The sequence below is a fragment of the Talaromyces stipitatus genome, genomic scaffold (genome assembly GCF_000003125.1).
Source record: "Talaromyces stipitatus ATCC 10500 scf_1105507295515 genomic scaffold, whole genome shotgun sequence".
Taxonomy (NCBI): domain Eukaryota; kingdom Fungi; phylum Ascomycota; class Eurotiomycetes; order Eurotiales; family Trichocomaceae; genus Talaromyces; species Talaromyces stipitatus.
Window position 1 is genome coordinate 1,031,516 of NW_002990118.1, and position 22,067 is coordinate 1,053,582.

The following is a 22,067-nucleotide window of genomic DNA, read 5'->3' on the forward strand; positions in this document are numbered from 1 at the left end:
TCCTTACCTTTACATCCGACAATCTCCCCTCAACTTCTCACAGGTCGTGTCAACAACTCGCAAAAATGTTCAATCGTACTCTTCCTCGTTTCGCCGGGTAAGTCTGCTTATTCAATTGCTGTCTGCCACCGCAATTGCGCATCAGCAGAGGGACGGACGTGCGTTGTGTTCAATATGACGTGAATCAATGAACCAACCGAGCACATCACCTTTATAGCATTTCAAGAGATAGACTGGCTAATCCATCCGATTTCTCTTGAATATAGTTTTGTCTACCGCGAAAACCGCGTTCCTTACTACCAGCGTCTGTTCCAGTCGCACGATGGCAAGCGTCAATGGTGGAAGGTCTGTCCGAGCATACATTTCCCTCTCGTCAACTCAAAATGGCCGACATGACTGACTATACGGAACTGTTCTTGCTGACCTGATATGTAGACTGGCCGCTCCGGTGCCATTCTCTACCCTTACTACATCTCTCTCTACGGCACATCTGCTGGTATGTTTCACTCTGTGGATAGACTCGCCAATCCGTACTCAACTGCTAACTTATATGATCTTTCAGTCACTCTCTATGCCATGATCCGCATCACTCTTGTAAGATCCTCATTCGGCTCTCCTCATCAGCCATTCACAGAAACTGACTCGCAAATAGGGCCACAAGACTTTCTTCGGCAAGGACTAAACGATATACATCTTCGGTGGCTTTCTTTACTATCTCCCTTTATACGTCAGTGCTTCAAAGCAGATCAATGTTATACGGAAAGGGATGTATTTTTATTGATGTTGGACAAATCGGCGTCAGAAATCAATGCGAGAAAATCAATCCATGGTTATCGAAGTTTGTATATAAAGAAATGGAGAGTTGACCGGAATCACTGAGACGAGATATTTTCTTTTGTTTACCACTTTCAATTCTTGGAATGAGCTCGTCTCTCTTGCTCTGAACGGCAGTAGCGTATTCATTGTTCACTAAGGGTTTTAGACATGGTTCGACAACCCGGGTTGAATGTTTAGTTCTAGTATTTTCTTCTAGGTAGATACCTACTAAGAGAATGATGGGATCATTCAAGAGACAGTAGATGCGCATTGTTTCATGCAAATATTTTAGATTCTCTAATTTGTAGATTCCAAGGTTTCGCACAGCCTTTCTCAAGATACGTACGGAACAATGTTCCTACAAATGACCATAAAGATATAATCAGATATGACACTGGATATATTCATACATGCAAATGGAGTATATACAAAGCAAAAGACTAGAAGCTATGAGTCTGAGTAATGAGCGACAAAAACCCACACACAAAATCAAACCCAAGACAAAATGATCGCTATCAATTTCATGAGAGTAGGGAGCTCCGAGATATTCTAATCAATAGCTTACAAACAATGCAAAAGAACAAAAACGACAAATTCTCCCAGTCAGAACGAAAAGCAGTGCATAAATTAGTAAAGAGTGCCGGAGTAAACAGAATTCCCAAAGACCGCTAGTGGTATCATTTTAATGGTAAAGGAAAAAAAAAGAATAACAGTCACAAAAACAGAAATAGAAATACAACAATGAACAAAAACAAGGTAGTAATCGGTTGTGTCAGCCGATTGAATGGAGAGGAACGATGCAGATTATATACAATATGAAGATGCCCGCTTTCCGAGTATGGATGTCCAGGAAAAAAGGGGAAACGAGCATAAAAACATTACATTAGGATCATAACGGTCGTGAATCTGCAACCCGGCGGAAGAACGCTGACTAGGAGATTATATGCAGAGGGAAAGGAGATAACAAAGGAAAGAGAAAAGAGAATGTTTTAGTGACCGTAGGCCGGAGGTGGAATTTCCTCTCGACTATGATCATCCCAGAAATCTGGAAACGGCCTTGATCCGGAAGGACCGACTTTTTCTTCTTGGATCCTGCGGGCTAGTTCGGCTGCCATTTTGGAAAGCCAGGCTTGTTGCCTAGGATCGTTGTTGTCGGGAATCGGCGGGGGATATTGAATTGCAGAGCTCGGAAGATGTGCAGTTGTAAGCGGATTGTTTGCTCGGTCGGAGCTCGGTAAGCGTATCGAATTGCGAGGCGTGGCATCAGGATCCGGCCATGTGTCTGCAATCATCGCAGCGGAGTTGCGACTGGAAGAGGGTTGTGCAACCTCTGACATTGATGGCACAGAGCGCCGGGTCAGGGTGTGTTCACCTTGGCTGATTCTTCGGCGTTCATGAATAGTAGGCAGATGCAAATCATTCTGAGGCGCAAGTGGTGGAGTCACCGGATCGTCGTTCTTTTCCTCGGAAAATTGGGCCGGAGACGAGAAAATCGTAGGAGCACTAGTGGCATTCTCAGAAGAGAAAACACTCTCTCCACTTACGCTTTCCATGTCGTCTGTAGTCTTTGGTCGACGCAGATCAACGACGCGCTTCTTGCGCTTTTTACCATGGGGCCGCGGGTGTCGCCCCGATCTCAAATTTAGGCCGTGGCCGCTGAAATTGCTCGATCCACCGCTTTGCATCGATATCGTGCTAGCATTGTCGACGAAAGAATGGAGGGAGCCGATATGAGACTGAGCGCGAGATAGAACCGGGCTAGCAGGTGACGTCAATGTGTTGCTATCTCCAAGTTCCGTTGATGCAGTCCAGGCTCTATATACAACATCTTTGATAGATGGCGTAAACAGCGACAATGTGCGCTGTGAATCAGTCAATGCTGCCAATCGAAGTAAGTTTTTCTGTGAAAATAGTGAGTGAATCTCGACCCCGGAGTCTAACGACAGTGAAGCAACTTCTGACGGGTTGAGTGCATTTCCCGATGCGTCGACTGGATCCTGAGGAGGGCTTGCAAGAGGGTCTTGACCGGGGCCTGAAGATTGATCTAGAGTATTGACCGATTCTGATTCTCTATCGCGATATTCCGGCACCCACAGTCGCAATGATAGTCGATGTATGATGGCCGGTAATTCGTCCATAAACAGAGCTCGGAGTTGTCCCTCAATCGCCTTTTGCAAGTAGTCGCGTACAAATGAAATCGAATCGAAGGTCGATGACACCTTTAATGACTCAAGAGGGTCGTTTCTGAACACTACCGTAATTCCCTTCTGTTTCGAAAACACCAATACGACGAAACCTGATAATCGAAATTCCGAGAGTGTAATCTGTAGTGGTATAGTTAAGCCAGCAGCCGCGGCCAGCGGCTTCGGTGACGCGAAAGACGGTCGCGTAACTAAAAACGTATTCAACGGATTCGCTTGCACTCTTGTCTTCAACGTCAAAAAAGCATCGCCATTATACGACATCTTGAAGATACCGCGAAACCGGTCTTCCGCAAGGTCGCCGACTTCGAGGATTTCGAGATCTGGAGGTATGGAACCCAGATTCAGCTCTGTGACTTTAATGTCGTCGACTATAATAGGTGGTTTTGGTGACTTATTCAATGCAGCCGTCAACAGGTCCTGAGCGCGGGTGTAGAAACCCGCGTCGGCCATCAATGGCGACCAGTTGAAATTGAACGCCATCGCGACTTGCAGTCGGGTAAGGGAGATGCCGAAAAGGCTCGGTTATCGCGACGACGGCATGCAAGACAATTTCATACGGTGAAATCTCTTATTATCGATGGGTTGGAGGTATTGTAATGATGAAGATGAAAAATCGAGGGGCCTGGTCTCGGCTTTACCGGGTTGAATAGTTGGCGCGTGAAAAATTGCGACTCTTTGATCCTTTCCTATCTTTCCCGTGGTATGCATCCAATCATGCGACTGATATATAGAGCGATCACACGAGCAACTGACGACGCAGGACAATGTCGAATCAATTAAATAGTTATCGTTGGTGATGCTGTCGCCGGAAACGAACGGACTTTTATTTTATTTCAAGAAAGGGGCTGGACTGTAGAAGCGTCGAAACGTTAGTCTGTCTGGAATGAGAGAGAAAAAAGCCTTTTCCCTTTACGTCAGAAGTCTTACATCTCCTGTTTCTCCGCGCTAGCCGTTTTGGTCTTTATTCGGTTTATCTCGTAGCATTCACAATGTATATGAACGATGCTATTGATATTATCTGTAGAAGAATAGGGGATATTGTTGATCAAGGCTGTTCTAGGATATAGAGCATCTCATATTGTCAACCAATCCTTGTCTTATGGAAATCCCGGCATTCCATGATCTGGGGGCCGCGATGAATAACCCCACAACTGTAAGTTCTAGATGCTCTATATTATCGCTATAGGTAGAATGGTATGTAGGTAATGAGATCATTAACATGAACAGCAAAGCTGCAAGAATTGAATATAATAAACAGTTAAACGACTCTCAAAATATGGGGTCCAACAATATTAACTAACTTAACTTAACGTAAGCATACGACTTACATAATCAGTGGAGCTCTCCAAAGTGGGAAAGCGCTGACAGGAACCCGAGCAACGATGCGCTAGACCGAAAACGGGAAGATGTCAATAAAGCGCGTTCAATCAAGACCTCATTTTTGTTCTTCTCTACATCTCTCATGTCAACAGCACTTATATAAGCCAGTCATCGAGAACAGCTTTCAAGAGGATACACAATGCGAACGGTGCGGCAAAGAAGAGTCTACGGCAAGCGCAAAACGAACGCTCCCCGAGCAGTGTTGGAAAATGGAAGCCCCATCAAATCTACGAGTAGTGAAAGCTTATCTCTTGATCAGATGGTAAAGCAAGAAATATCCGAGGACATTGTCAAGGAGATTGGAATACAAGTTGCGAATATCACTCTAGACGACGACCCTCCGACCAAAGTCGACGCCAACGATTCCCAGACCCTTGAGGAATCGCCAGCTGAGAAAAAATATCAGACGTCCGTCGGAACACCAGCGAGCTCGAAGAGAGCTAACGATACACACGAACCATTACCTACGCCGTCAAACTATGCTCAATCGCAGTCGCCACTCAAAGTATACTCGAGTCAGAAGCGACTATCCTTTACACCAAGACAACCGCGCGCTAAGCCTGTACGAAAGACAAAACCCATTGCCAGATTTTCGTCCGGCTGTGTGGAAAATGAAAAGGCAAACGACTATGTTCGAAAAATCCTAGACGAAGCTACATCACAACTACCGGGCCGAGGGGTGCAGAAATTCAGTTCATGGGCAAATCGGTCAGAAAGCGCATTCGACCCAGTGAAGATAGCAGAGGGATCATACGGAGAGGTATATAAGCTGCGTCTAAAAGAGAATATATTTAAGCGCAACATGTCTAAATCACGGCTGGCAAAGCTGCGGGAGTACGGTGAAGGCGTCTTCAAAGTGGTACCGTTACGCGCACAGAAAGGACTGGGGTCGAAGAAATTCACTACAATCGATGAGATCGTTGCGGAGGTCAAATTACTCAAGCTACTAGATCCCATCCCTGGATTCGCAAGATTTAGAGAAGTGCATGTAGTTCAAGGTCGATTTCCGCCATCGTTCCAAAAAGCTTGGGATGCTTATAAAGCTGCCGGAGAAGACTGCGAGAACCCGAATCCAGCGAATAAAAGAGCATACAGCGACCAACAGCTTTGGGCAATATTAGAGATGGATGATGCGGGCGTTGAACTGGAAAAGTTCAACTGGTCTTCTGTCTTCCAAATCTATGACATATTCTGGGGAGTAGCGATGGGTCTAGCGAGAGCAGAAGAGTATGCCTTATTCGAGCATCGAGATCTGCATTTAGGCAATGTTTGTCTCCGGTCAACAAGACCGGATGGAGACATGCAGTTGCTGGCGCCCGTCGACGCAACTCAGTTGGCAAACTCTAGTGGGTTTGGTGTCAGCTCATTGGAGACAACGATTATCGATTATTCCTTGTCTCGTGCTGAGCTACGGCTAACAGACGATCTGGAAGGGAAAATAGATATTGCCTCCACTGATTTGGACAGTAAGGGGCTCTTCGACGCTGTGGGTCGTGACGAGGCAGAGATTTTTCAACGAAACACTTATAGATAGTATGTCAAGAGACGTCTCTGAAATACTCCAAGGCTTGAGCTAACATAGGAAAATAGTATGAGAGCACAACTATATACCGGAGTTCCTCTCGCGGAAGAAAATCCGCCGAATATACCAGGAATCTGGGCCGAATACGCGCCCAAAACGAATCTGATATGGCTCCTTTTTATTCTCAAAATGCTAGTGAAGCATATGAAGCATAAAGATTATACTTTACGCGAGGATTTACTCGAAAACCAAACAAGAAAACCACTTCAATCATGCCCGGATAGAGCCAATATACAACAACAGGATCATTCAATCAAACAACCCAAAACAAGAACGCCAGAGTCAGCCATCAATACATTCGATAACGATAACCTGGGCAAAGCCTTAACAAAGCTACAAATCACTCTCACTAAGAGATTGAACATGGTCCTTGAGATTCTTGATCTGGAGCATGGAAGAGACGATATGTGCTGTGCGGCGGACTTGGTGGCTTATGCGATTGATCAGCATTGGTTGGATGAGACTGATTTTTTCCTTGATTAAGCTTAACGATGCATGGTGGTGATGGAGAATTCGTCGCATTTAAGAGATCGGCGTACATGACTTGGTTATTTTAGGGCTTTGGGTTGCATCTTAGATACATATTTGGCATGCTCAGGCGAGCATATAGTTAATTCAGGAATTGGTTCGATTTCATAGTTGATCAACGCATGAAGTATCTCTTATTTTAGTCATACCTTTCATTCTTTTCACATACGTAGCTGAATTACTGAGGTCCAGTGGCAGGGCACGCTGATCGTCCGGTCTGTACAATTACACAGATCCGCCTGGGTGTTATTTAGGCGAGACAAGGCTGAGACTCACCACCTCGTAGCCATTGAAATCTTTATACCCTAGCAGTGAACTCTGGGAAAGTTTTCTATTGTTTAGTTGATCTCAAGGAGCATATTCATCCATCATGTCCGCTACCTTTCGATTTTGGGATTGTTGCGTGTCTGGATGTACTGCCGCCGCAGCGATCGATGTTGGATCTTGTGACCATTGTATGAAATACTATTGTGCGACCCATACATCCTCTCCTCTTCATAGCTATGAGGTTACCCAGTCCCCACGAGATTAAAAAGTTACACCTAGCTAATACCAAATAGACAAAACCTCTGGATGACGAAGCCTGGACTGTCATTCAAACGCAAGAACGAAAATAATCAACGACCAAGCTCTTCTAAAACGAGCCTCAGAACTCAATGGCAACATATCATGTACATTCGATACTTCCGACCCTCTGGGCTAATCCCTTATGGGCTGTATGCACATCCACTTACCATCCAATTCTTCAATGGGACAACTTGGCTTGCGTGAATACCACGACAAAACTATACCTCCTTCTCGGACGAGTCCAGTAATCGAATCGTACAAGAGTGAGTGTGCGACTTTGCGATGGCTAGAAAGAGTCGATGTACCTTCACCCCAATTATATGAATTGGGGCTTCAGAATGATCCAGGGAATGAAGTGGGTGTTGCATATGCTTATTGATGAGCTCCCTGGTACGCCTTTGTTGCTCAGAATGCCGCCTGCATTGAGTGAGCAGCTACAAAAGGTATATGATCAATGGGCAAGTATATTGCGCACAATGCACAAATATCCCTTTGAGAAGATTGGATGTCTGGCATGGAACAGCCAACTGAATGACAACGATATATCCGTATTGTGGTTGATCGCACAGGGACACTTCCACAGATGGGACCTTTCCATACCACAAGATAATACTATTATACGTTTGTGGAGCAATATCTGGAATTGATCTTTGACGACCAGCTTTTCTCAAGCTACCCTGTTAACGACGACATTATCTTCAAGTAACTGAAGCAACTGGCCGAGTTACGGGGATGGAATGCATTTGAAACTGATCTTGATGACGGATCATTCTTCTTGAAGCACATGGATGATAAATGCGATTACATCCTCGTCGATAACAATTATAATATCACAGGGTTTATTAATTGCGCTTTCGTGAAGGTAGTGCCAGCATATAAAGCGTTTGGACATTCGCTTTTCACTCTTGGTTTGAATGACTTGTTAAATGGGAAATCCGGACTCTCTTCCCAGGATAAGGTTATGGCGGATGTATTACGAGATAGCACTAATCCTGGTCATATGATGAGTGGTCTAAATCTTGTGCGTCGTTTCTCTTTTGGTCTTAGTATGGGCGTGAACCTGTCTTGGGATGAGGCAAATGCTTTGTTCAAGGGTATCGTATCAACAGCCACTGGTATTCCACTTACGGACTTGGACTAGGAAGTGTGGTATCAGAACCGTACACATGAATGGGCCGACAATTCTAGACTCAAGACCTTGTTGATTCGCCAGGGTAATAATGTTATTTACGAATAGCTGATAGTCAAAGATGTGCAACCGCACAAACCTCCTCGATTTGTTCTATAACCAACTGTACAAGATCGGAAGTTCGTGGACGAAGCTGTGCAAGGTGCAGGAAGCATCTATGTGCACAGTACCTGTCGAGGAAGAATCATTCTTGTCTGTCTGCTCACGAGGCAAGTCATGTTCACCCTCAACCAAATCCCCAGTATAACATATACTGAGTGGAACCAGCTAGATGATGACGCCTGGGAAAAGGAGATAAATAAAGAGGTATCCGAACTAATATCCCAGGTTAACAGCCACGAACTTGACCGACTCGCCACCCAACTCAACAACAATATTCCATGCAAATTCCAACCTGGCAAACATATAAGTGTAGGTGCAACAATGGGATGTGCCAATTACCATGGCTGGTTGATATTTGACAATGACGAGCGGTGGATAGTCCGAGTTCCTCGAAGGGGTTTCACCAACGTACCATCCGAGATGGTAAAGTATCTTGTTGAAAGTGAATATGCCACACTCAAATTCTTGGAACCTGTGAACGTTTCAATCTCAAAGGTGTATGGATACAGACTTGTCTCTGATCCTTCAAACCGTGTGGGCGTTTGTTATATCATGATGCAAGCTCTACCCGGACAACCATACTACGCCCATGAAGCATCACCCGATCCGAAAAGGCGTGTCATTGAACAAGGTGCCGATTATATGAATGAGGTCTGCAAGCATCCCTTACCTCTGGCTGGTTCATTTATCATGAAAGACAATCAACCTACAATCTCAGCCGTTGCAAGCAACCGTTTCGTCGCTCTCGGTATATACGGACCCTTCACCTCAACTTCAGACTACATTATGAGCATGAGCATCATAGATCAATACATGGACCTATTTGCGGACGGACAGCTTCGCCACAAATATGTACTGGAAGCATTTTTATTCTATTACTCCCTGCGCAACAACAAGGACTGTCTGACCACTCCCGATATCCCCGGACAGTTGTTCCTTAAAGACGTCGACGATAAAGGGCACCATATACTGGCCGATGACGAATATAATGTCATAGGAATAATTGACTGGCAATTCGCACCCATCGTTCCTGCTGCCGACGCCTTTGGTCCATCTTATGTTACTGCGGATCTTGCGTTTTTGTATTCATCTTCAAATAGTATCTCGGCCAATGATATATTGCTTGCAGACGCTCTCAGGAGTTGAGGGTATGATAATCTCGCTGCTTTGGGGTAGTGGTGAGGGAGGTTATGCGTCGGTATCATCATGGATTGACTGATGGACTAACCAAGGATGAAGTACGGGAAGTGTTGAAGAGGACAATGAGCTGTGTTTTAGGAAAGGAGGTAGATAATCTGGATGCTTGGATTGGAGAGATGTGTGTTGAATGTCGTGGTGATCCGCAGTGGGAGAGTATCTATGCTCTGATTCGAGAGTAAGAAGAAGCTCAGTTACCCCGGGAAGAGAGAGTATTTGAAAGGAACGTGAAAAGGACACTTTCATATGTATCTATAGATATGCGCTGTAAACCCCAATGTCAAATAAAAATAACTCCATGCAAGAAATGAACGGTGATATGCAATATATAAACGATGAGCTTGAACTACGCCCCTGTAAACAAAAAGCTCGTCAAACTCCCAGCCGCCAATCCAGCGACAAGCATCATGCTCATAAAACCACCAGCTGCCTCACGCTCATCAGCTGTAACATACTGGCTAGTACCCATCATACACACACTGCCCAAAAACCCATTCGTCAAACCGAAGCCGAGTTGCACGACAAACAAATAGAAGAAATCGCTACTGATAATAGCGCTACTATTTGTCGAGTTGGTACTGCTCTGAATATTGCAGGCGAGGTACATGGGGATGAAGACTAGACGCAATACAGAGAAAGCGAATAGTGCACGAGGATAGTTAGCTGATCGAGCTAGAGCTGGTATGATGGGGGACATGCGCCCGATCAAATCGCCCAGATTCCAGAATAGGAAGGCTAGAGGCACAAAGAGTTCAGGCTCGAAGATGCGGGATCGTGTTGCTGGGTCGTGGACTGATTGGATTTTGACAGTGAAGACGGGGTAGACCATGGTTACTGTGAAGCAGAGAAATACTGCGAGAGCCAGCCATTTCAGTCTGAGAAAAAGTCTCCAGAGCCCAACAGTTTTGTGAGCCGGGGCGGAGGTCTGGGACTCAGTGCTGTTTGACACTGCGGGTGCGTTCTTGATAGCTCGTAATTCCCTGGCGAACCACCGTGATCCGGCAGTCCGGTTCATAAGCCCAAGAAAGGCAAAAAAGGCCACCAAAGTGACGACAACAGCGAATAGAAAATATGTCAGTGCTGGCTTGTAATAGTCATCATCGTCATTCTCGTCGTCCCTTCGAGATTCAGCTGCGTTTGTAATAATCTGGACAATGCAAGGAAGCACTCCAGCAATCCCCTGCCCAGCCATGATAGCTTGAGTATATTCCGGACGTCCAAATCCAGAGACATATGCAAAGACGCCATTCTGGTTCATACCCACGGCAAAACTTGCTCCTAGGACCATCGTCATCACGAAAATGAAATACATCCCTATGGAAATGGTACGGAAAAATGCCGTGGACGTGGCTTGCAACGCAAAGACAGCTGTCAAAATCACAAGTGATACTGCAATTCGTATAGGATAGGATGCATTTCGTTGCAGTTTTGCGAGGACCAAGACGCATAGTAAGTTCGTCACGGTTGAGACTGATACGATGGATGACTCGTAATGCTCTACGGCCCATGGACTTTGTTGGAATCGACGATGGAAATAGGGTGCGGCGGCGAGGAACATGTTCCTATACACAATATCGTCAGCCAAACTTATTTCATTTCATCAGATCTACATCTTCAACAACGTCGACAGAGAGGTTGGGAAATGGCCATACCATGCCCATAACATCGCCACGCCCAGAAGCAGGAACACCGTATAATCATGCCACGAGAACGGCTTCTTCAAGGCGTGTACCTCCTCTTCCTCCCCGGAAACGGTCGCGTTCGGCGTATGTCTCGTCCCATCTCCTGCGTTTCCGAGTAATTCATCGTTTTCGACAGGTTCGTATTCTGGGCTGATTGTAGAGGGGAACACCCTCGATAAAAGGCTTCTGCTCATGTTTCACTTATTGAAAGTAGTTGCACACAATCTAAATCAATAAATTTCAGAGTAAGGCCATTTCTGAGAAAGTGGTAGAATTAGGTTCGTGGTATTATTATGGATGCTCAAGTGACTGGGTTATCGTAGTTATCGTACACCGCCCGCCTATCAATTCTCATTCTGCCGGTTTATCAGATCACCAGATCGAAACTACATCTTGAACTGAAAGGATGGCCGTCTATTTATTTTGGCAGTAGGCTCTATAACACGTCTAGGAAGTATGCCACAAGTGATAATATATATCAAATGGGAGGTCTAATTTTACAAGAACATAATAATAACAAGAAAGATATGAGGGAAAGAGCTTCCCAGAAAAAGGGTATCGGAGAATAGAAATATGAATGACATGGGAGTAGGGATGTTCGATATTGTCGGTACGAAAAATCTGAAGATAATAGGTCAAACTGTCTATAATCGGCACAAGAAAGGGTGAAACGTGGATCATTAGACGTCACGACCCCCTCATCGCGGGGGACGTTTCTCATCTTCATCATTCTCAACATCATCGTTATCGACGTCGCCCTCGTCTTCCTGTTCTTCACGTTCCAGTTCCTCCATTTGTTCCTCGAAGGATATGTTCTTCGGACTATTTGGTGGAGGTGCCACATCTCCACCGGTCATTTGCCATTCCATGAGTTTGGTGAATGCACCGCCTGGACGGCTGCTAAGGTCTTTGTATGACCCAATCTCGGCTACACGGCCGTCGTTGCCTAGCACAATAATCGTATCGGAGCGTTTGATGGTTGAGAGTCGGTGGGCAATACTGATAGTCGTATTGTTCCCCCGTAAGAGGGCAGCAAGAGCACTATTGACTAGAGTCTCAGACTCGGCGTCAAGTGCTGATGTTGCTTCGTCAAGGATGAGTATGTCTGGGTTTTTGATAAGAGCTCTGGCAATCGCAATACGCTGTTTTTGTCCGCCTGATAATTGAGCACCACGTGGTCCAACGTTCGTTTCGAGCCCAGCTGGGAAATCACTGATGAATTGACAATTGGCCTGTCTTGCAGCAGCCACAATCTCAGCCTTGGTGGCTCCTGGCACACCATATGCAATGTTCTCTGCTATGGTACCGGAGAAGAGCACAGGTTCTTGAGATACTAGTCCAATCTTGCGGCGTAGAGCCTTGGCGTTCATTGTTGTGATGTCTTTTCCGTTGATAAGTATGCGACCTGAAACAGGATTGTAAAAGCGGAGTAGAAGGGATGCGATTGTCGATTTACCACCGCCGGAGGGTCCAACAATGGCAACATTAGAGCCTTGCGGAATTTCAAAATCGAGGTCCTTGAAAATGGTCACTGCAGGTCGGGTCGGATAGCTGAACGTGACGTTTTCAAAGCGAATAGGCCCTCGGGCACTTTGTACTGGATCTCCTTTTGTAGGAGATATTTTAGGTTCCCGGTCTTGGAGCTCAAATAATCTGCTAGCTGCGCCAACACCCTTCATAATTTCAGAGTAGAAGTTCGAAAGCCCAAAAAGACTTGAGCCAGCGTAGACAGTATACATGAGGAAGGAAGTAAGCTCTCCGAGGGTAATCCCACCAGATTGGACTAGGCCGCCACCCACATACAAGAGGATGAGAATTGTCATATTACCCATGAGACCGGTCTATTAAACGTTAGCAAGTGCTGATATAAACGGAGCTTTGACCATAATTTACCGAACTGAAAAAGGTAGCACTGATAAGTGACTCTTTCCGACCTAATTCGAATATTTTCTTAACTTGGTGGTTGTATCGACCGACTTCTGAGATTTCAGCCGCGAAAGCTTGACTCGTCTTCACGTTTCCGAGCCGTTCCTCGGCGATTTTGGTCAAGGTACCTAAGTTCTTTTGAATCTTGCGGCTTAGGTTGCGGATAGTACGACCATAGAAGAAAGCTGCCACACCAATAGGAGGAAGGAGAAGAGCGAGCACACTCGACAGCTTTAAACTGACGTAGGCCATCGCTCCAAAACCGGCAGTGCAGCTCACAATAGATCGAAGACCATCCGAAAGGTTCTGAGTGATAGATTTGCCGACAATCAGAGTGTCAGAGCTTAATCTTGAGATTAAATCTCCGACTCTGTTAGCGTCAAAGAATTCGGCATCTTGCACAAACGTCCGTCGGAACAATTTTGAGCGTTGTCTCGCCACGACACGCTCACCAACAATACGAAGAATAATGATTCGACCGTAATTAGCGGCAGCTCCGAGGCAGATGATTCCAGCGAGTGCAGCGTAGAACATGGGCATGCTCATCCCAAAAAGACCTTCTCCCTCATCGCCTTTCGTGGCCAAGTCCATGATCTTGCCAATCGAGAACGGAATAGACATAGTAATACCAGAGGAAATCAGAAGGAAAAAAAAAGCGAGACCAAGCGACTTGGCTTCAGGTCGCGCAATCTTCAAAAGCCGCCATATCTCGTTAAAAGCAGGTTTCTTCCCTTTGTCTTTTCCATGGCTTCCCAACTTAGCTGTCAAATTGATTTGTGCCGCCTGAGCTGCCTTCTCGGAAAGCTCAAATCCCTCATCTTTGTTCTGGTTGACCGGGGCGACGTTGCGGGTTTCCTTTTGATCAGTCTGAGTCGCTGGCGGCGGCGCGTTATTTAATCTCTGCGATACGGACAAGCATCGAACTTGGAACAATATCGAAGATCTCGTACGTGGTTGGTATATTGGAGCAGTACTCGCTCTTGAACTATGACGGAAGAGAGACGCATCGGAAACTGATTTAGAAGCAAAGGATCTCAATTGATGCACATTTCGAATCTTAGTGAAAGCCTGACTCGGAGTAGTCTGTATCGTGCGATATGATCCTGCGACAATTGAACATACAGGCCCTGTCTCAGCCTTGGAACCGAAGGCAGCCAGCAGCTTTGAGCTGCGCATGGCTAAAGGCTGAGTGTTGCGCCGAGTGACCGATTTCGGACGAGATATCTATATTTCCATATCACGAAAAGTTATCACTGTTGCAACATTGCCATGATCACTTTGTTGTTGTGCAGGACCTCGAAGCACGAAGACAAGATATCGCTATAGAGCTCCGATGTCAACGTGGTAGAATTGTTGGAAGAGAAGCAAAACAACGAGTTACGTCGATTCCGAAGCGGATTTTCGTAATTGGCCGGCTGTCGGAGCCTTGCCGGTTTCTCCGATTGACATTCTGCCACCGCCTTCCAAGATAGTCGCGTCTGGTGATGAAGGTCATAGAACCTCATGGAGACTTGGTGTCTATTCCACCCTGCAGTTACTCAGGTTTAGTGACTATATCTTAGAGATCATTTCCACGATTACACAGAGATACGACTTTCACGGATATTGCGCACAAAATTGACTGCTGTCATCCAATCACAACTCGTTCACCCCACTTCTGATACTACCCCTCTGCCAACGGAGCTTGGAGAGGCCTAAATAAACACGAATAGCTTGCCAACCAACTCGCCATGGTGCTTGATTACAGTAAATGGGATGCGTTGGAGCTGTCCGACGATTCGGACATTGAAGTCCACCCCAATGTGGACAAACGCTCATTCATCCGCGCAAAGCAGAACCAAATTCATCAACAGCGAATGCAGCGGCGCCACGAAATTGAAACGCTGAAGTATGAACGAATCATCAACGATGGTCTTCTCGAACGAATTGACAAACTTCTTGGGGCACTTCGTGAGCATGAGGACTCGAGTCGGAATCCAGAAGAGCTGGTTTTCCAGTCACTGATCGAGTCTGCTGGTGACCCTGCTAAGGATCAGCCTCCCGCACCACCCGCTGGTGTCTACACTCACGAGAAGGAGCAGCCCAAGTACTCGCAGATGATGAGCTCGCTCGTTGATCAGGTGAAAAAGGAAGTTACAGAGTCCAAAGCAGAGAACACGTTTCGGGCGTATATTACGGGAGTTCAAGGACACAAAGACAAAGTTCTAGGCCTTCAGCAGGAATTGCTCAAGAAACTGGCGGAGCTTGAAAAGGAAGAAAAAAGCAAGATTACTAGCGACAGTATACACACGGGATTCGATAGCTCATACATTGCCAAATCAGACTCAAAGGCAAAAGGAAAAACCCCTGCTACCGAAACGAAAGTCGAGCTTCTCAACTCACCCTCAATTGGCAAAGTAGACGGGACACTGTCATCAGGTGCAGAATCTGATGCAGAGGATGACGATGACGAAGAAGCAGACATCAAAGTCAGTGATTTGGCTAAGAAATTTGCCAAGATACCCATGACGGATTACAAGGCAATGCTTCAGTTCATTTCGGCGAATCCTGAGATCGTCGCGGAGCGCGAGACGGATGGTTTGTTGGTTGAAGCTTTCAATAATCAAATGGAGGGGAAGTCGGACTATGCACGTATATGTGTACACCACGGTCTATTATTGCAGTATTGCCGTTCATTAGGCCGGGATGGTATTTCTCTTTTCTTCAAGAGGCAAGTTTACTTACCCCAGCCCTCATAATCGTGCACATCTAACAACCTCTACAGGATCACTACAAAAGATCACCAAGCCGCCACACTGTTTAGAAACGACGTAAACGAGACTTACAACAAGATCAAAACCCGTGCTGCGGAATTGGCCAAAAACAAAAGCCCCGAAAACGATCCTGCTGGCGTCGAACAGATCCAACTACATGCAGTCGACCCTAACACTCAGATAAACATTAGCATCCCTCCAGCCGACAGCTCCAATCCGGAAGAAATCGAAGCCCGCAAGATTTTCGAGTCATTCCCTCCGAATCTACAGCGAGCCCTGGAGTCAGCATCCCTGGATGAAGTCAACAGGGTTCTTGGTAAGATGAGTGTTGAGGAAGCCGAGGAAATTGTTGAGAAGCTAGGTCATGGCGGCATGTTAAGTCTTGAAGAGGGGATTGTAGATGCAACTACGGAAGAAGGTAGGAAGAAGCTTGAGGAGATTGAGGCTGAGGGAAAGAAGGAGAGGAAGCAAGAGGTTGAGGAGATGGGTGAGCCGGTTGAGGATCAGCTAGACTAGACAGGTTGGCTGTGGAGGTGATGCTCTAGGACTATCTTGTTGGTTCATATTCATGCTTCGGGTTGCATATTCTACTTAGTTCTATGTATTTATTAATCCTTGTCATGGAATGAGTCTACAAGTTTTGTCTTAGATGTCAAACGTATACTTAATACCGCCTGAGATTTGCTTACAGTGTCTCCAGAAAAGAATAACTCCATTGCATTACCTATTAATCCCATGAAGAAGTGGAAGATAAAGAGCAAGACCGCAGATACATTTATAGGCACAAAACAAGAGATATGATCGTGAGGCTCGATGGTCGAATACATGGGCAAGAACTGCAAGGGAAAGAATGACTGATCCTTGAGTAGACACTGTCGCACTGGAGGCGATAGTCCAGTGAGGTTCTGGATGAGGAGAGCATTACTCTCCTTCAAATCTGACACAGAAAACCGGCGCGTTGCACGGCCTCAACTTCGCACTCAGGTACAAGTAAATCCTGAAAGACATACCCACCAAACCCGCATTCTTTTTATCTATTTATTGATTGTTCGTAATGTACTTGCTCCTTACACTCCGGATGCACCGGGGGCATTGGCGTCTTTTCGCAAGTCAAGTAGAAGTTCACGGAAACGCTCCTTGCCAGAACCACTAGCACCGCCCTTGACACCCTTGCCAGATATGTCAACAAGTTTTGCGATACGCTCCCAGCTGGTTCCGCCTGCAGATGTGTCTTCTCTGTTTGCGAGGAATTCTTCGGCTTCCTTGCGGGTTTGGGCGCGAGCCTTATCGGCGCGGTTTCCGTACGATACATAAAAGTCATCAATATCTTCTTGTGCCTTCTTGATAGTGGCTGCTTTCTTCTCTGCGGAGGTTTCGGCTCGGCGGGCCAGATCGGCATCTCTGCGCGCTCGCCATTCCCTATAACGAAAGGGGTAGGTGCGTTAGAACAAGTTAAGAAATTGATTTTGGAGAGGAAGTCTAACCGAACAGCCTCTGGTTCTTCTTCTGGTTGAGCATAGTTGGAATACCCTGTCGATGGAAAGGGAGAGCCGGTACCAGTGATAGTTCCGCCGGGCGCAACGGCCTGTACATAGTCATGTCAGGGCGTCACAATTTTGGGACATAACACAGAAAAATGTTTACCTCATTCTGTGTATCAATCGCAGGAAAAGATGATTCGAAACCAGAAATCTCTGCCGAATCACCTTGTTGTTGGACAACTTCGTCACCTCCCAGTAGATCGTCATCTACGGTTGCGACCTGATCGTTCGGTGTAGCAAATTGCGCAGCATCGTCACCTAGCGCAGCGCGTTCACGAGCAAGAAAGTCATCGGTGTCGGCAACATCATTGCTGACAACTTCGGTTTGACCTGGTGAGCTGTTAGATGGCGTGTTGTGGCCCATGGGCGGAATACGCACCCTCGTTGAAGTCTTCCAGTGAGGGAAATCGGTCCGCCATTTTGAAATGATTAAATGCGTATATTCAGATATTCGGAAATGTAGAGAAATAAGACAGGAGACCTCAAATTGTTATCAGCTTGGAATTAATCAGAAGTGATGTTGTTGGAGTAAAACGTCTTTGACCTCCAGTTGGCAACTTCCTTATTTACCAGCCTGTTTGTCGGGAGGTCGGGTTCTGCCACCGCCTTTGCGGAGCTCTGTTTATCGTTTCGGATGATGCAGCTTGTTTGAGCTTCAAATGTTGTCTTGGATAACTTCAAACTAATTCTAGTTTCTGTTCTTTTTGCTGCACATTGATTCTTGAACTTGCTTTCCTTCTATTACTTTCACTCTTCTCTCAGCTCACTGCTCTCACACGATATCTATCAAGGACCAAGAGCCCTTCAACTTATCCTCGCTGTACTCGTGATTTTCCATCATCGGTGTTTGGTGGATCATAATTTGCCAATTTTGAGAATTCCTACTGCAAAATATGGCTTACAACGACGACTCTGTCAAAGCAAAACTGTCTGCGCTCAACGAAACCCAGGAGGGTATCGTGACTGTCGCGCAATGGGTTATGTTTCATAGGCAAGTACTGCCATAGCTATCGCTCTTGTGACTTGCGTTTTCTAATCAATACCTTTGTTGCACATTGCAGACGCCATGCAGATCGTACTGTGCAGCTCTGGTTACAGAAACTTCGAGACTCCCCTGCAAATAAGAAGCTCAATCTCATCTACCTTGCCAATGGTATGACATCCGCGAGGTCTGACTCGCAACAGAACGCTAATAATCTCACAGAAGTTGCGCAACAGTCTAAAGCGAGACGGAAAGACGATTTTATAATTGCTTTTTCACCGGTATGTCAAGTTATCAAGTGCGAACGGAGCCATTATAAAGCTAACAAGAATAGGTCATCGCGGAAGCCACAGCAATTGCATACAAAGGCGCATCCAACGACATTCAACAGAAGCTTCGTCGAGTCGTTGAAGTTTGGAGACAACGTGGTGTATTCGAATTGCCGATTCAAGAAGCTGTAGAAGCTCGTGTCAATGGTTCGTCATCGTTGTCCCTTTTCCTTTCTTTCAAAAGCTCATAAATATAGAATTGGACAAAAACCGCTCTTCCGGGAAAAAGCCCCTACTCGGTGGGTCGCTTTTCAGTTCAGGCTCTGTACCACCCGAGTTGCAGCCTCTTGTACAACTTCAGGTCAATGTTTCGAAGGGTTCTGTGGCATCCGGTACGGCGGTTAATACAGCCAACGCCGAGTTTGACAAAATGAACGATCCTAGCGCGCCAACGCCTCCAGCCCCGGTGCATGCGGCCCGTTTGAGCCAATTGCTCAAGTCATTGGCAAATGCCGAAAGTTCAGTGTCCGAGATTATTAAATCACGTCAAGCGCTCATGGAAGGTCTTGAAAAGATGCTTGAAAGCAATCGTACTGCCCTTTCCAGGGAGACCGCTCTTTTGACTCAAATGGGTGAAAGAAAGGCCGAAACCGAAATGAGAAAACGCGAAGTCGAGGAGGCGATTATGCGCGGTCTTTCTGCGGAGGAGTCTTCGACGCCGGCTGACAATGCAGGCGGTCCAGAACATGAGCCAGCTCGGCCCACCGTTGAAGCCCTAACACCACCGCCTGTAGAGTCACTGACCCCTACTGGATCACCCACACGACAAGGAAATGAGAATAACGGCGATACACAACAGCCTCAGCCGCATCCTTTCACGTTATCGGACGATCATCAGATGGATTGGTCTGTGGATATGCATGGGTCTAGTCTATCGCTCGATGAAGCTAATGACCAGTCTAGGAATGGGCTCAATTGATTAGAAAAAGAAAATAGGAATCACTATCAAACATGAATGGATTGCCCATATGTTGGGTCCATCTCAAGCAAAGTAGTTAGTTGACTATGTACTTGAAGCACAAAATGAAGCGGACTTGAATGTCTTCTATGGGGTTTAATATAGGCATAGTAACCGACTTTAGTCAATATGGTACAATCCAAAAAAGAAACAATACTATCAACCAACAAAAACGCTTCAATGGAGAACGGCGCTGATCACCGATGTCGAGTCATCATCATATTCCACGATGAACACTATGAACACACCTCAAAATATAGACAACAGACCAAAAACAAGTCTGATTTAAATCAACAACCCAGACGAAAACAACGAATCAAACTCATGATAATTATTCCTATTATCCCTTTGCCAATACAGGTGCCTGGCACCAAAGATATCATCATCAGCGCCGTCTTCCAGAGATCGGGCTATTCTACGCGATAACCGCGGTGGTATTTGTTGATCGTTTTGGACGTCCTCTTGAGGAGGGGTGGTTGTGTCGGGAATATTACTATTATTATTATGTCGTTTCGGTTTTAGGGCGAGGAGGACGATCATCCCGATCATGATCAGGATGAGGAGGAGGATTATTTTGCGTTTTGTTGTTTTGCGTTGATAGTTGCTTGCCTATTTCAACATATTAGTCTTTTAAACCAGGAATTTGTATTTGGAGAGAGGTATAAGAGTCTTGGGCGCACCACTTTAAGCTCCGTATCAGCTTGTTTAACATCCGTAGCCATGCGCTCAACATTATAATCAATGCGGTCTAGCATAGTGCCCTGATCGATAATCATGGTTTGCAATTCACGGAATATATCGGATAATTCAATGATACCTTTTGCGATATCGTTGATTTCGCGCTCCCGTTGAGCGATTGCAACATCATTTGCGCCGCTGACGGTGAGCTGTTGCTGTTGTTTTTGGGAAGTTTGTTGTAGAGTTGACTGGGAGAAAGATTTGTCGGCGTCGGATTCCATAAGTGAGGGGTCGGAGTATTGGGATTGAATTGGTGTTGAGACTCGCTCAAACGGGGAGACCATGCCTTCTAGTTCTCGTAGTTCTGTTAACAAGTCAGCATTGGTACTCAGTAAGCTTCAGAAAAGGAAGACTGGAAATTGTACTTCTCAAATACGTGCTCTGTTTCTTCCTAAACCGCGCACTAGCCTCCTGAACCCTCGCTGCAAGCGAAATTTGAATATTCTTCGCCATCGTCTCATCCCCTTTCGTCACGGAACCAAGCTGCTTCTGCTCGCGCACTAGCGCATCAATCCGCTGAATCGCCTTTTGACAACTATGGAATCCCCTCGTGATCTCCTGCGTATATTGCTCAATAATCGTTTCTTCTTCCTTTCGCGCGCCTTCATCCCCAAAACTAGGTAGTATATGTTTCTGGTGTAGTTTATCGAGTCGTGCGGATTTCTGTGCAATATCGGCCAATGTCTCGGTTACTTCTTCTTGTACGTCTACCCATCGAGGGGGCAATAGGTCCATTTCAATAACTGCATCGCCGTCGTCTTCTAGTCCGTCGGCCGCTCCGGCGATGAGACCTCTTCTCTCCTCGGATAGTAATGTGGTATCGGAGAAGCCTTGGGATGGGCCGAAGTAGCGTGGCTTCTTGGTTGGATGATGGGCGAATGATTGACGGTAGGAGATGTAGCTGTACAAACACTCAAATCAGCTTGACGGGTCAATCAGAATCTGGAATTTGATATGCAATACTAACAGGTTTGTCCGATCACGCCACATTGTGGCAGATCTAGCTTGTCAAGCTCAATTATCTCGGTGTTTGTTGTGCTTTATCATAATCAAATAGATGTATGAATGTTGCTGATGCGGGATTCAATGACGTCGTATGGACATTCAGGGATGGACTATCGGACGGTCACAGTTCTCCTAATAAAGCGCAGGGCGTTGATCGTGTTATTTATCGACTCAACCGACTTGAATCTGTTATCGTTGAGATCCTCCGTCACATTCCCGAGCAACTGGATGCTGTCATTCCGTTCAGGGTATAGCGGCATCCGCCTAAGGCTTCTACTTTTGATCTTCCTACCACGCCAATTATCAATCACTAGATTCTTTATTTCTTATTATTCGAAGCCTGGATGATCTATAATCACTAGGTGCGCCTCGTATGGTGCTATGCACCATACATACTACATGAGGATATTCGTTATATTATTACAGCAGTAGTCGACTCAAGGCCCCGTACGGTTCATGTCGGATGGTACATGCAGCGCCTGAAATCGACAGCCATACTAGCACTATAACAAACTCGAAATTCTTGGTTAAATCACATAAAATGATTAAATTTGCCCTACACACAGCAATAAGGATATACTACAGATC

At 45.9% G+C, this 22,067-nt stretch overlaps 10 protein-coding genes across 10 annotated transcripts, besides 1 other annotated feature; 5 read left to right on the forward strand and 5 right to left on the reverse strand.

Annotated features, from left to right (window-relative positions):
* Window positions 1-65: 65 nt before the first annotated feature.
* Window positions 66-682, forward strand: TSTA_044040 (uncharacterized protein; the record flags this gene model as incomplete). Its single annotated transcript, XM_002484845.1, has 4 exons — window positions 66-97; window positions 267-345; window positions 436-594; window positions 653-682. The coding sequence occupies 4 exons, from the start codon at window positions 66-68 to the stop codon at window positions 680-682; spliced, it is 300 nt and encodes a 99-aa protein (XP_002484890.1).
* Window positions 683-1,257: 575 nt separating this feature from the next.
* TSTA_044050 (uncharacterized protein) lies at window positions 1,258-3,500 on the reverse strand (the record flags this gene model as incomplete). Its single annotated transcript, XM_002484846.1, has 2 exons — window positions 1,258-3,035; window positions 3,072-3,500. 2 exons carry the CDS (start codon window positions 3,498-3,500, stop codon window positions 1,806-1,808), a joined length of 1,659 nt encoding a protein of 552 aa, XP_002484891.1. The 3' UTR covers window positions 1,258-1,805.
* Window positions 1,512-1,571: a sequence feature (A-rich).
* Window positions 3,501-4,539: 1,039 nt separating the features above from the next.
* TSTA_044060 (uncharacterized protein) lies at window positions 4,540-6,617 on the forward strand (the record flags this gene model as incomplete). The annotated part of the gene is made up of 2 exons (XM_002484847.1): window positions 4,540-5,933; window positions 5,991-6,617. 2 exons carry the CDS (start codon window positions 4,540-4,542, stop codon window positions 6,463-6,465), a joined length of 1,869 nt encoding a protein of 622 aa, XP_002484892.1. The 3' UTR covers window positions 6,466-6,617.
* A 798-nt stretch (window positions 6,618-7,415) lies between these two features.
* Window positions 7,416-9,589, forward strand: TSTA_044070 (uncharacterized protein; the record flags this gene model as incomplete). Its single annotated transcript, XM_002484848.1, has 5 exons — window positions 7,416-7,520; window positions 7,790-8,192; window positions 8,223-8,299; window positions 8,328-8,458; window positions 8,509-9,589. The coding sequence occupies 5 exons, from the start codon at window positions 7,416-7,418 to the stop codon at window positions 9,512-9,514; spliced, it is 1,722 nt and encodes a 573-aa protein (XP_002484893.1). The 3' UTR covers window positions 9,515-9,589.
* A 194-nt stretch (window positions 9,590-9,783) lies between these two features.
* Window positions 9,784-11,441, reverse strand: TSTA_044080 (Nucleoside transporter family; the record flags this gene model as incomplete). Its single annotated transcript, XM_002484849.1, has 2 exons — window positions 9,784-11,127; window positions 11,218-11,441. 2 exons carry the CDS (start codon window positions 11,439-11,441, stop codon window positions 9,912-9,914), a joined length of 1,440 nt encoding a protein of 479 aa, XP_002484894.1. The 3' UTR covers window positions 9,784-9,911.
* A 258-nt stretch (window positions 11,442-11,699) lies between these two features.
* TSTA_044090 (ABC multidrug transporter Mdr2) lies at window positions 11,700-14,410 on the reverse strand. The gene is made up of 2 exons (XM_002484850.1): window positions 13,141-14,410; window positions 11,700-13,088 (listed from the first exon to the last, which is right to left on the reverse strand). The coding sequence occupies exons 1-2, from the start codon at window positions 14,347-14,349 to the stop codon at window positions 11,946-11,948; spliced, it is 2,352 nt and encodes a 783-aa protein (XP_002484895.1). The 5' UTR covers window positions 14,350-14,410; the 3' UTR covers window positions 11,700-11,945.
* Window positions 14,411-14,676: 266 nt separating this feature from the next.
* TSTA_044100 (Hsp90 co-chaperone Cdc37) lies at window positions 14,677-16,572 on the forward strand. The gene is made up of 2 exons (XM_002484851.1): window positions 14,677-15,883; window positions 15,938-16,572. Exons 1-2 carry the CDS (start codon window positions 14,904-14,906, stop codon window positions 16,440-16,442), a joined length of 1,485 nt encoding a protein of 494 aa, XP_002484896.1. The 5' UTR covers window positions 14,677-14,903; the 3' UTR covers window positions 16,443-16,572.
* A 50-nt stretch (window positions 16,573-16,622) lies between these two features.
* TSTA_044110 (clathrin light chain) lies at window positions 16,623-17,997 on the reverse strand. The gene is made up of 4 exons (XM_002484852.1): window positions 17,847-17,997; window positions 17,571-17,797; window positions 17,411-17,511; window positions 16,623-17,345 (listed from the first exon to the last, which is right to left on the reverse strand). Exons 1-4 carry the CDS (start codon window positions 17,884-17,886, stop codon window positions 16,994-16,996), a joined length of 720 nt encoding a protein of 239 aa, XP_002484897.1. The 5' UTR covers window positions 17,887-17,997; the 3' UTR covers window positions 16,623-16,993.
* A 363-nt stretch (window positions 17,998-18,360) lies between these two features.
* Window positions 18,361-19,697, forward strand: TSTA_044120 (DUF618 domain protein; the record flags this gene model as incomplete). The annotated part of the gene is made up of 5 exons (XM_002484853.1): window positions 18,361-18,449; window positions 18,529-18,620; window positions 18,672-18,730; window positions 18,784-18,925; window positions 18,976-19,697. 5 exons carry the CDS (start codon window positions 18,361-18,363, stop codon window positions 19,695-19,697), a joined length of 1,104 nt encoding a protein of 367 aa, XP_002484898.1.
* A 153-nt stretch (window positions 19,698-19,850) lies between these two features.
* On the reverse strand, window positions 19,851-21,676 carry TSTA_044130 (SNARE complex subunit (Tlg2), putative). The gene is made up of 4 exons (XM_002484854.1): window positions 21,442-21,676; window positions 20,840-21,375; window positions 20,417-20,778; window positions 19,851-20,345 (listed from the first exon to the last, which is right to left on the reverse strand). Exons 1-4 carry the CDS (start codon window positions 21,462-21,464, stop codon window positions 20,022-20,024), a joined length of 1,245 nt encoding a protein of 414 aa, XP_002484899.1. The 5' UTR covers window positions 21,465-21,676; the 3' UTR covers window positions 19,851-20,021.
* Between the last annotated feature and the right edge of the window lie 391 nt (window positions 21,677-22,067).

Bases quoted from the DNA above. Each gene is read 5' to 3' on its own strand.
- TSTA_044090 (XM_002484850.1), bottom strand. From the start codon at position 14,349: ATGCGCAGCTCAAAGCTGCTGGCTGCCTTCGGTTCCAAGGCTGAGACA. The intron at 13,089-13,140 runs GTAAATTATGGT...AACGTTTAATAG, and splicing joins GTGCTACCTTTTTCAGTTCG to ACCGGTCTCATGGGTAATAT.
- TSTA_044100 (XM_002484851.1), top strand. From the start codon at position 14,904: ATGGTGCTTGATTACAGTAAATGGGATGCGTTGGAGCTGTCCGACGAT. The intron at 15,884-15,937 runs GCAAGTTTACTT...CAACCTCTACAG, and splicing joins ATTTCTCTTTTCTTCAAGAG to GATCACTACAAAAGATCACC.
- TSTA_044110 (XM_002484852.1), bottom strand. From the start codon at position 17,886: ATGGCGGACCGATTTCCCTCACTGGAAGACTTCAACGAGG. The intron at 17,512-17,570 runs GTAAACATTTTT...GACTATGTACAG, and splicing joins CGATTGATACACAGAATGAG to GCCGTTGCGCCCGGCGGAAC. The intron at 17,346-17,410 runs GTTAGACTTCCT...CTTTCGTTATAG, and splicing joins GAAGAACCAGAGGCTGTTCG to GGAATGGCGAGCGCGCAGAG.
- TSTA_044130 (XM_002484854.1), bottom strand. From the start codon at position 21,464: ATGTGGCGTGATCGGACAAACCT. The intron at 21,376-21,441 runs GTTAGTATTGCA...GTGTTTGTACAG, and splicing joins TGGCGTGATCGGACAAACCT to CTACATCTCCTACCGTCAAT. The intron at 20,346-20,416 runs GTGCGCCCAAGA...ATGTTGAAATAG, and splicing joins CTGATACGGAGCTTAAAGTG to GCAAGCAACTATCAACGCAA.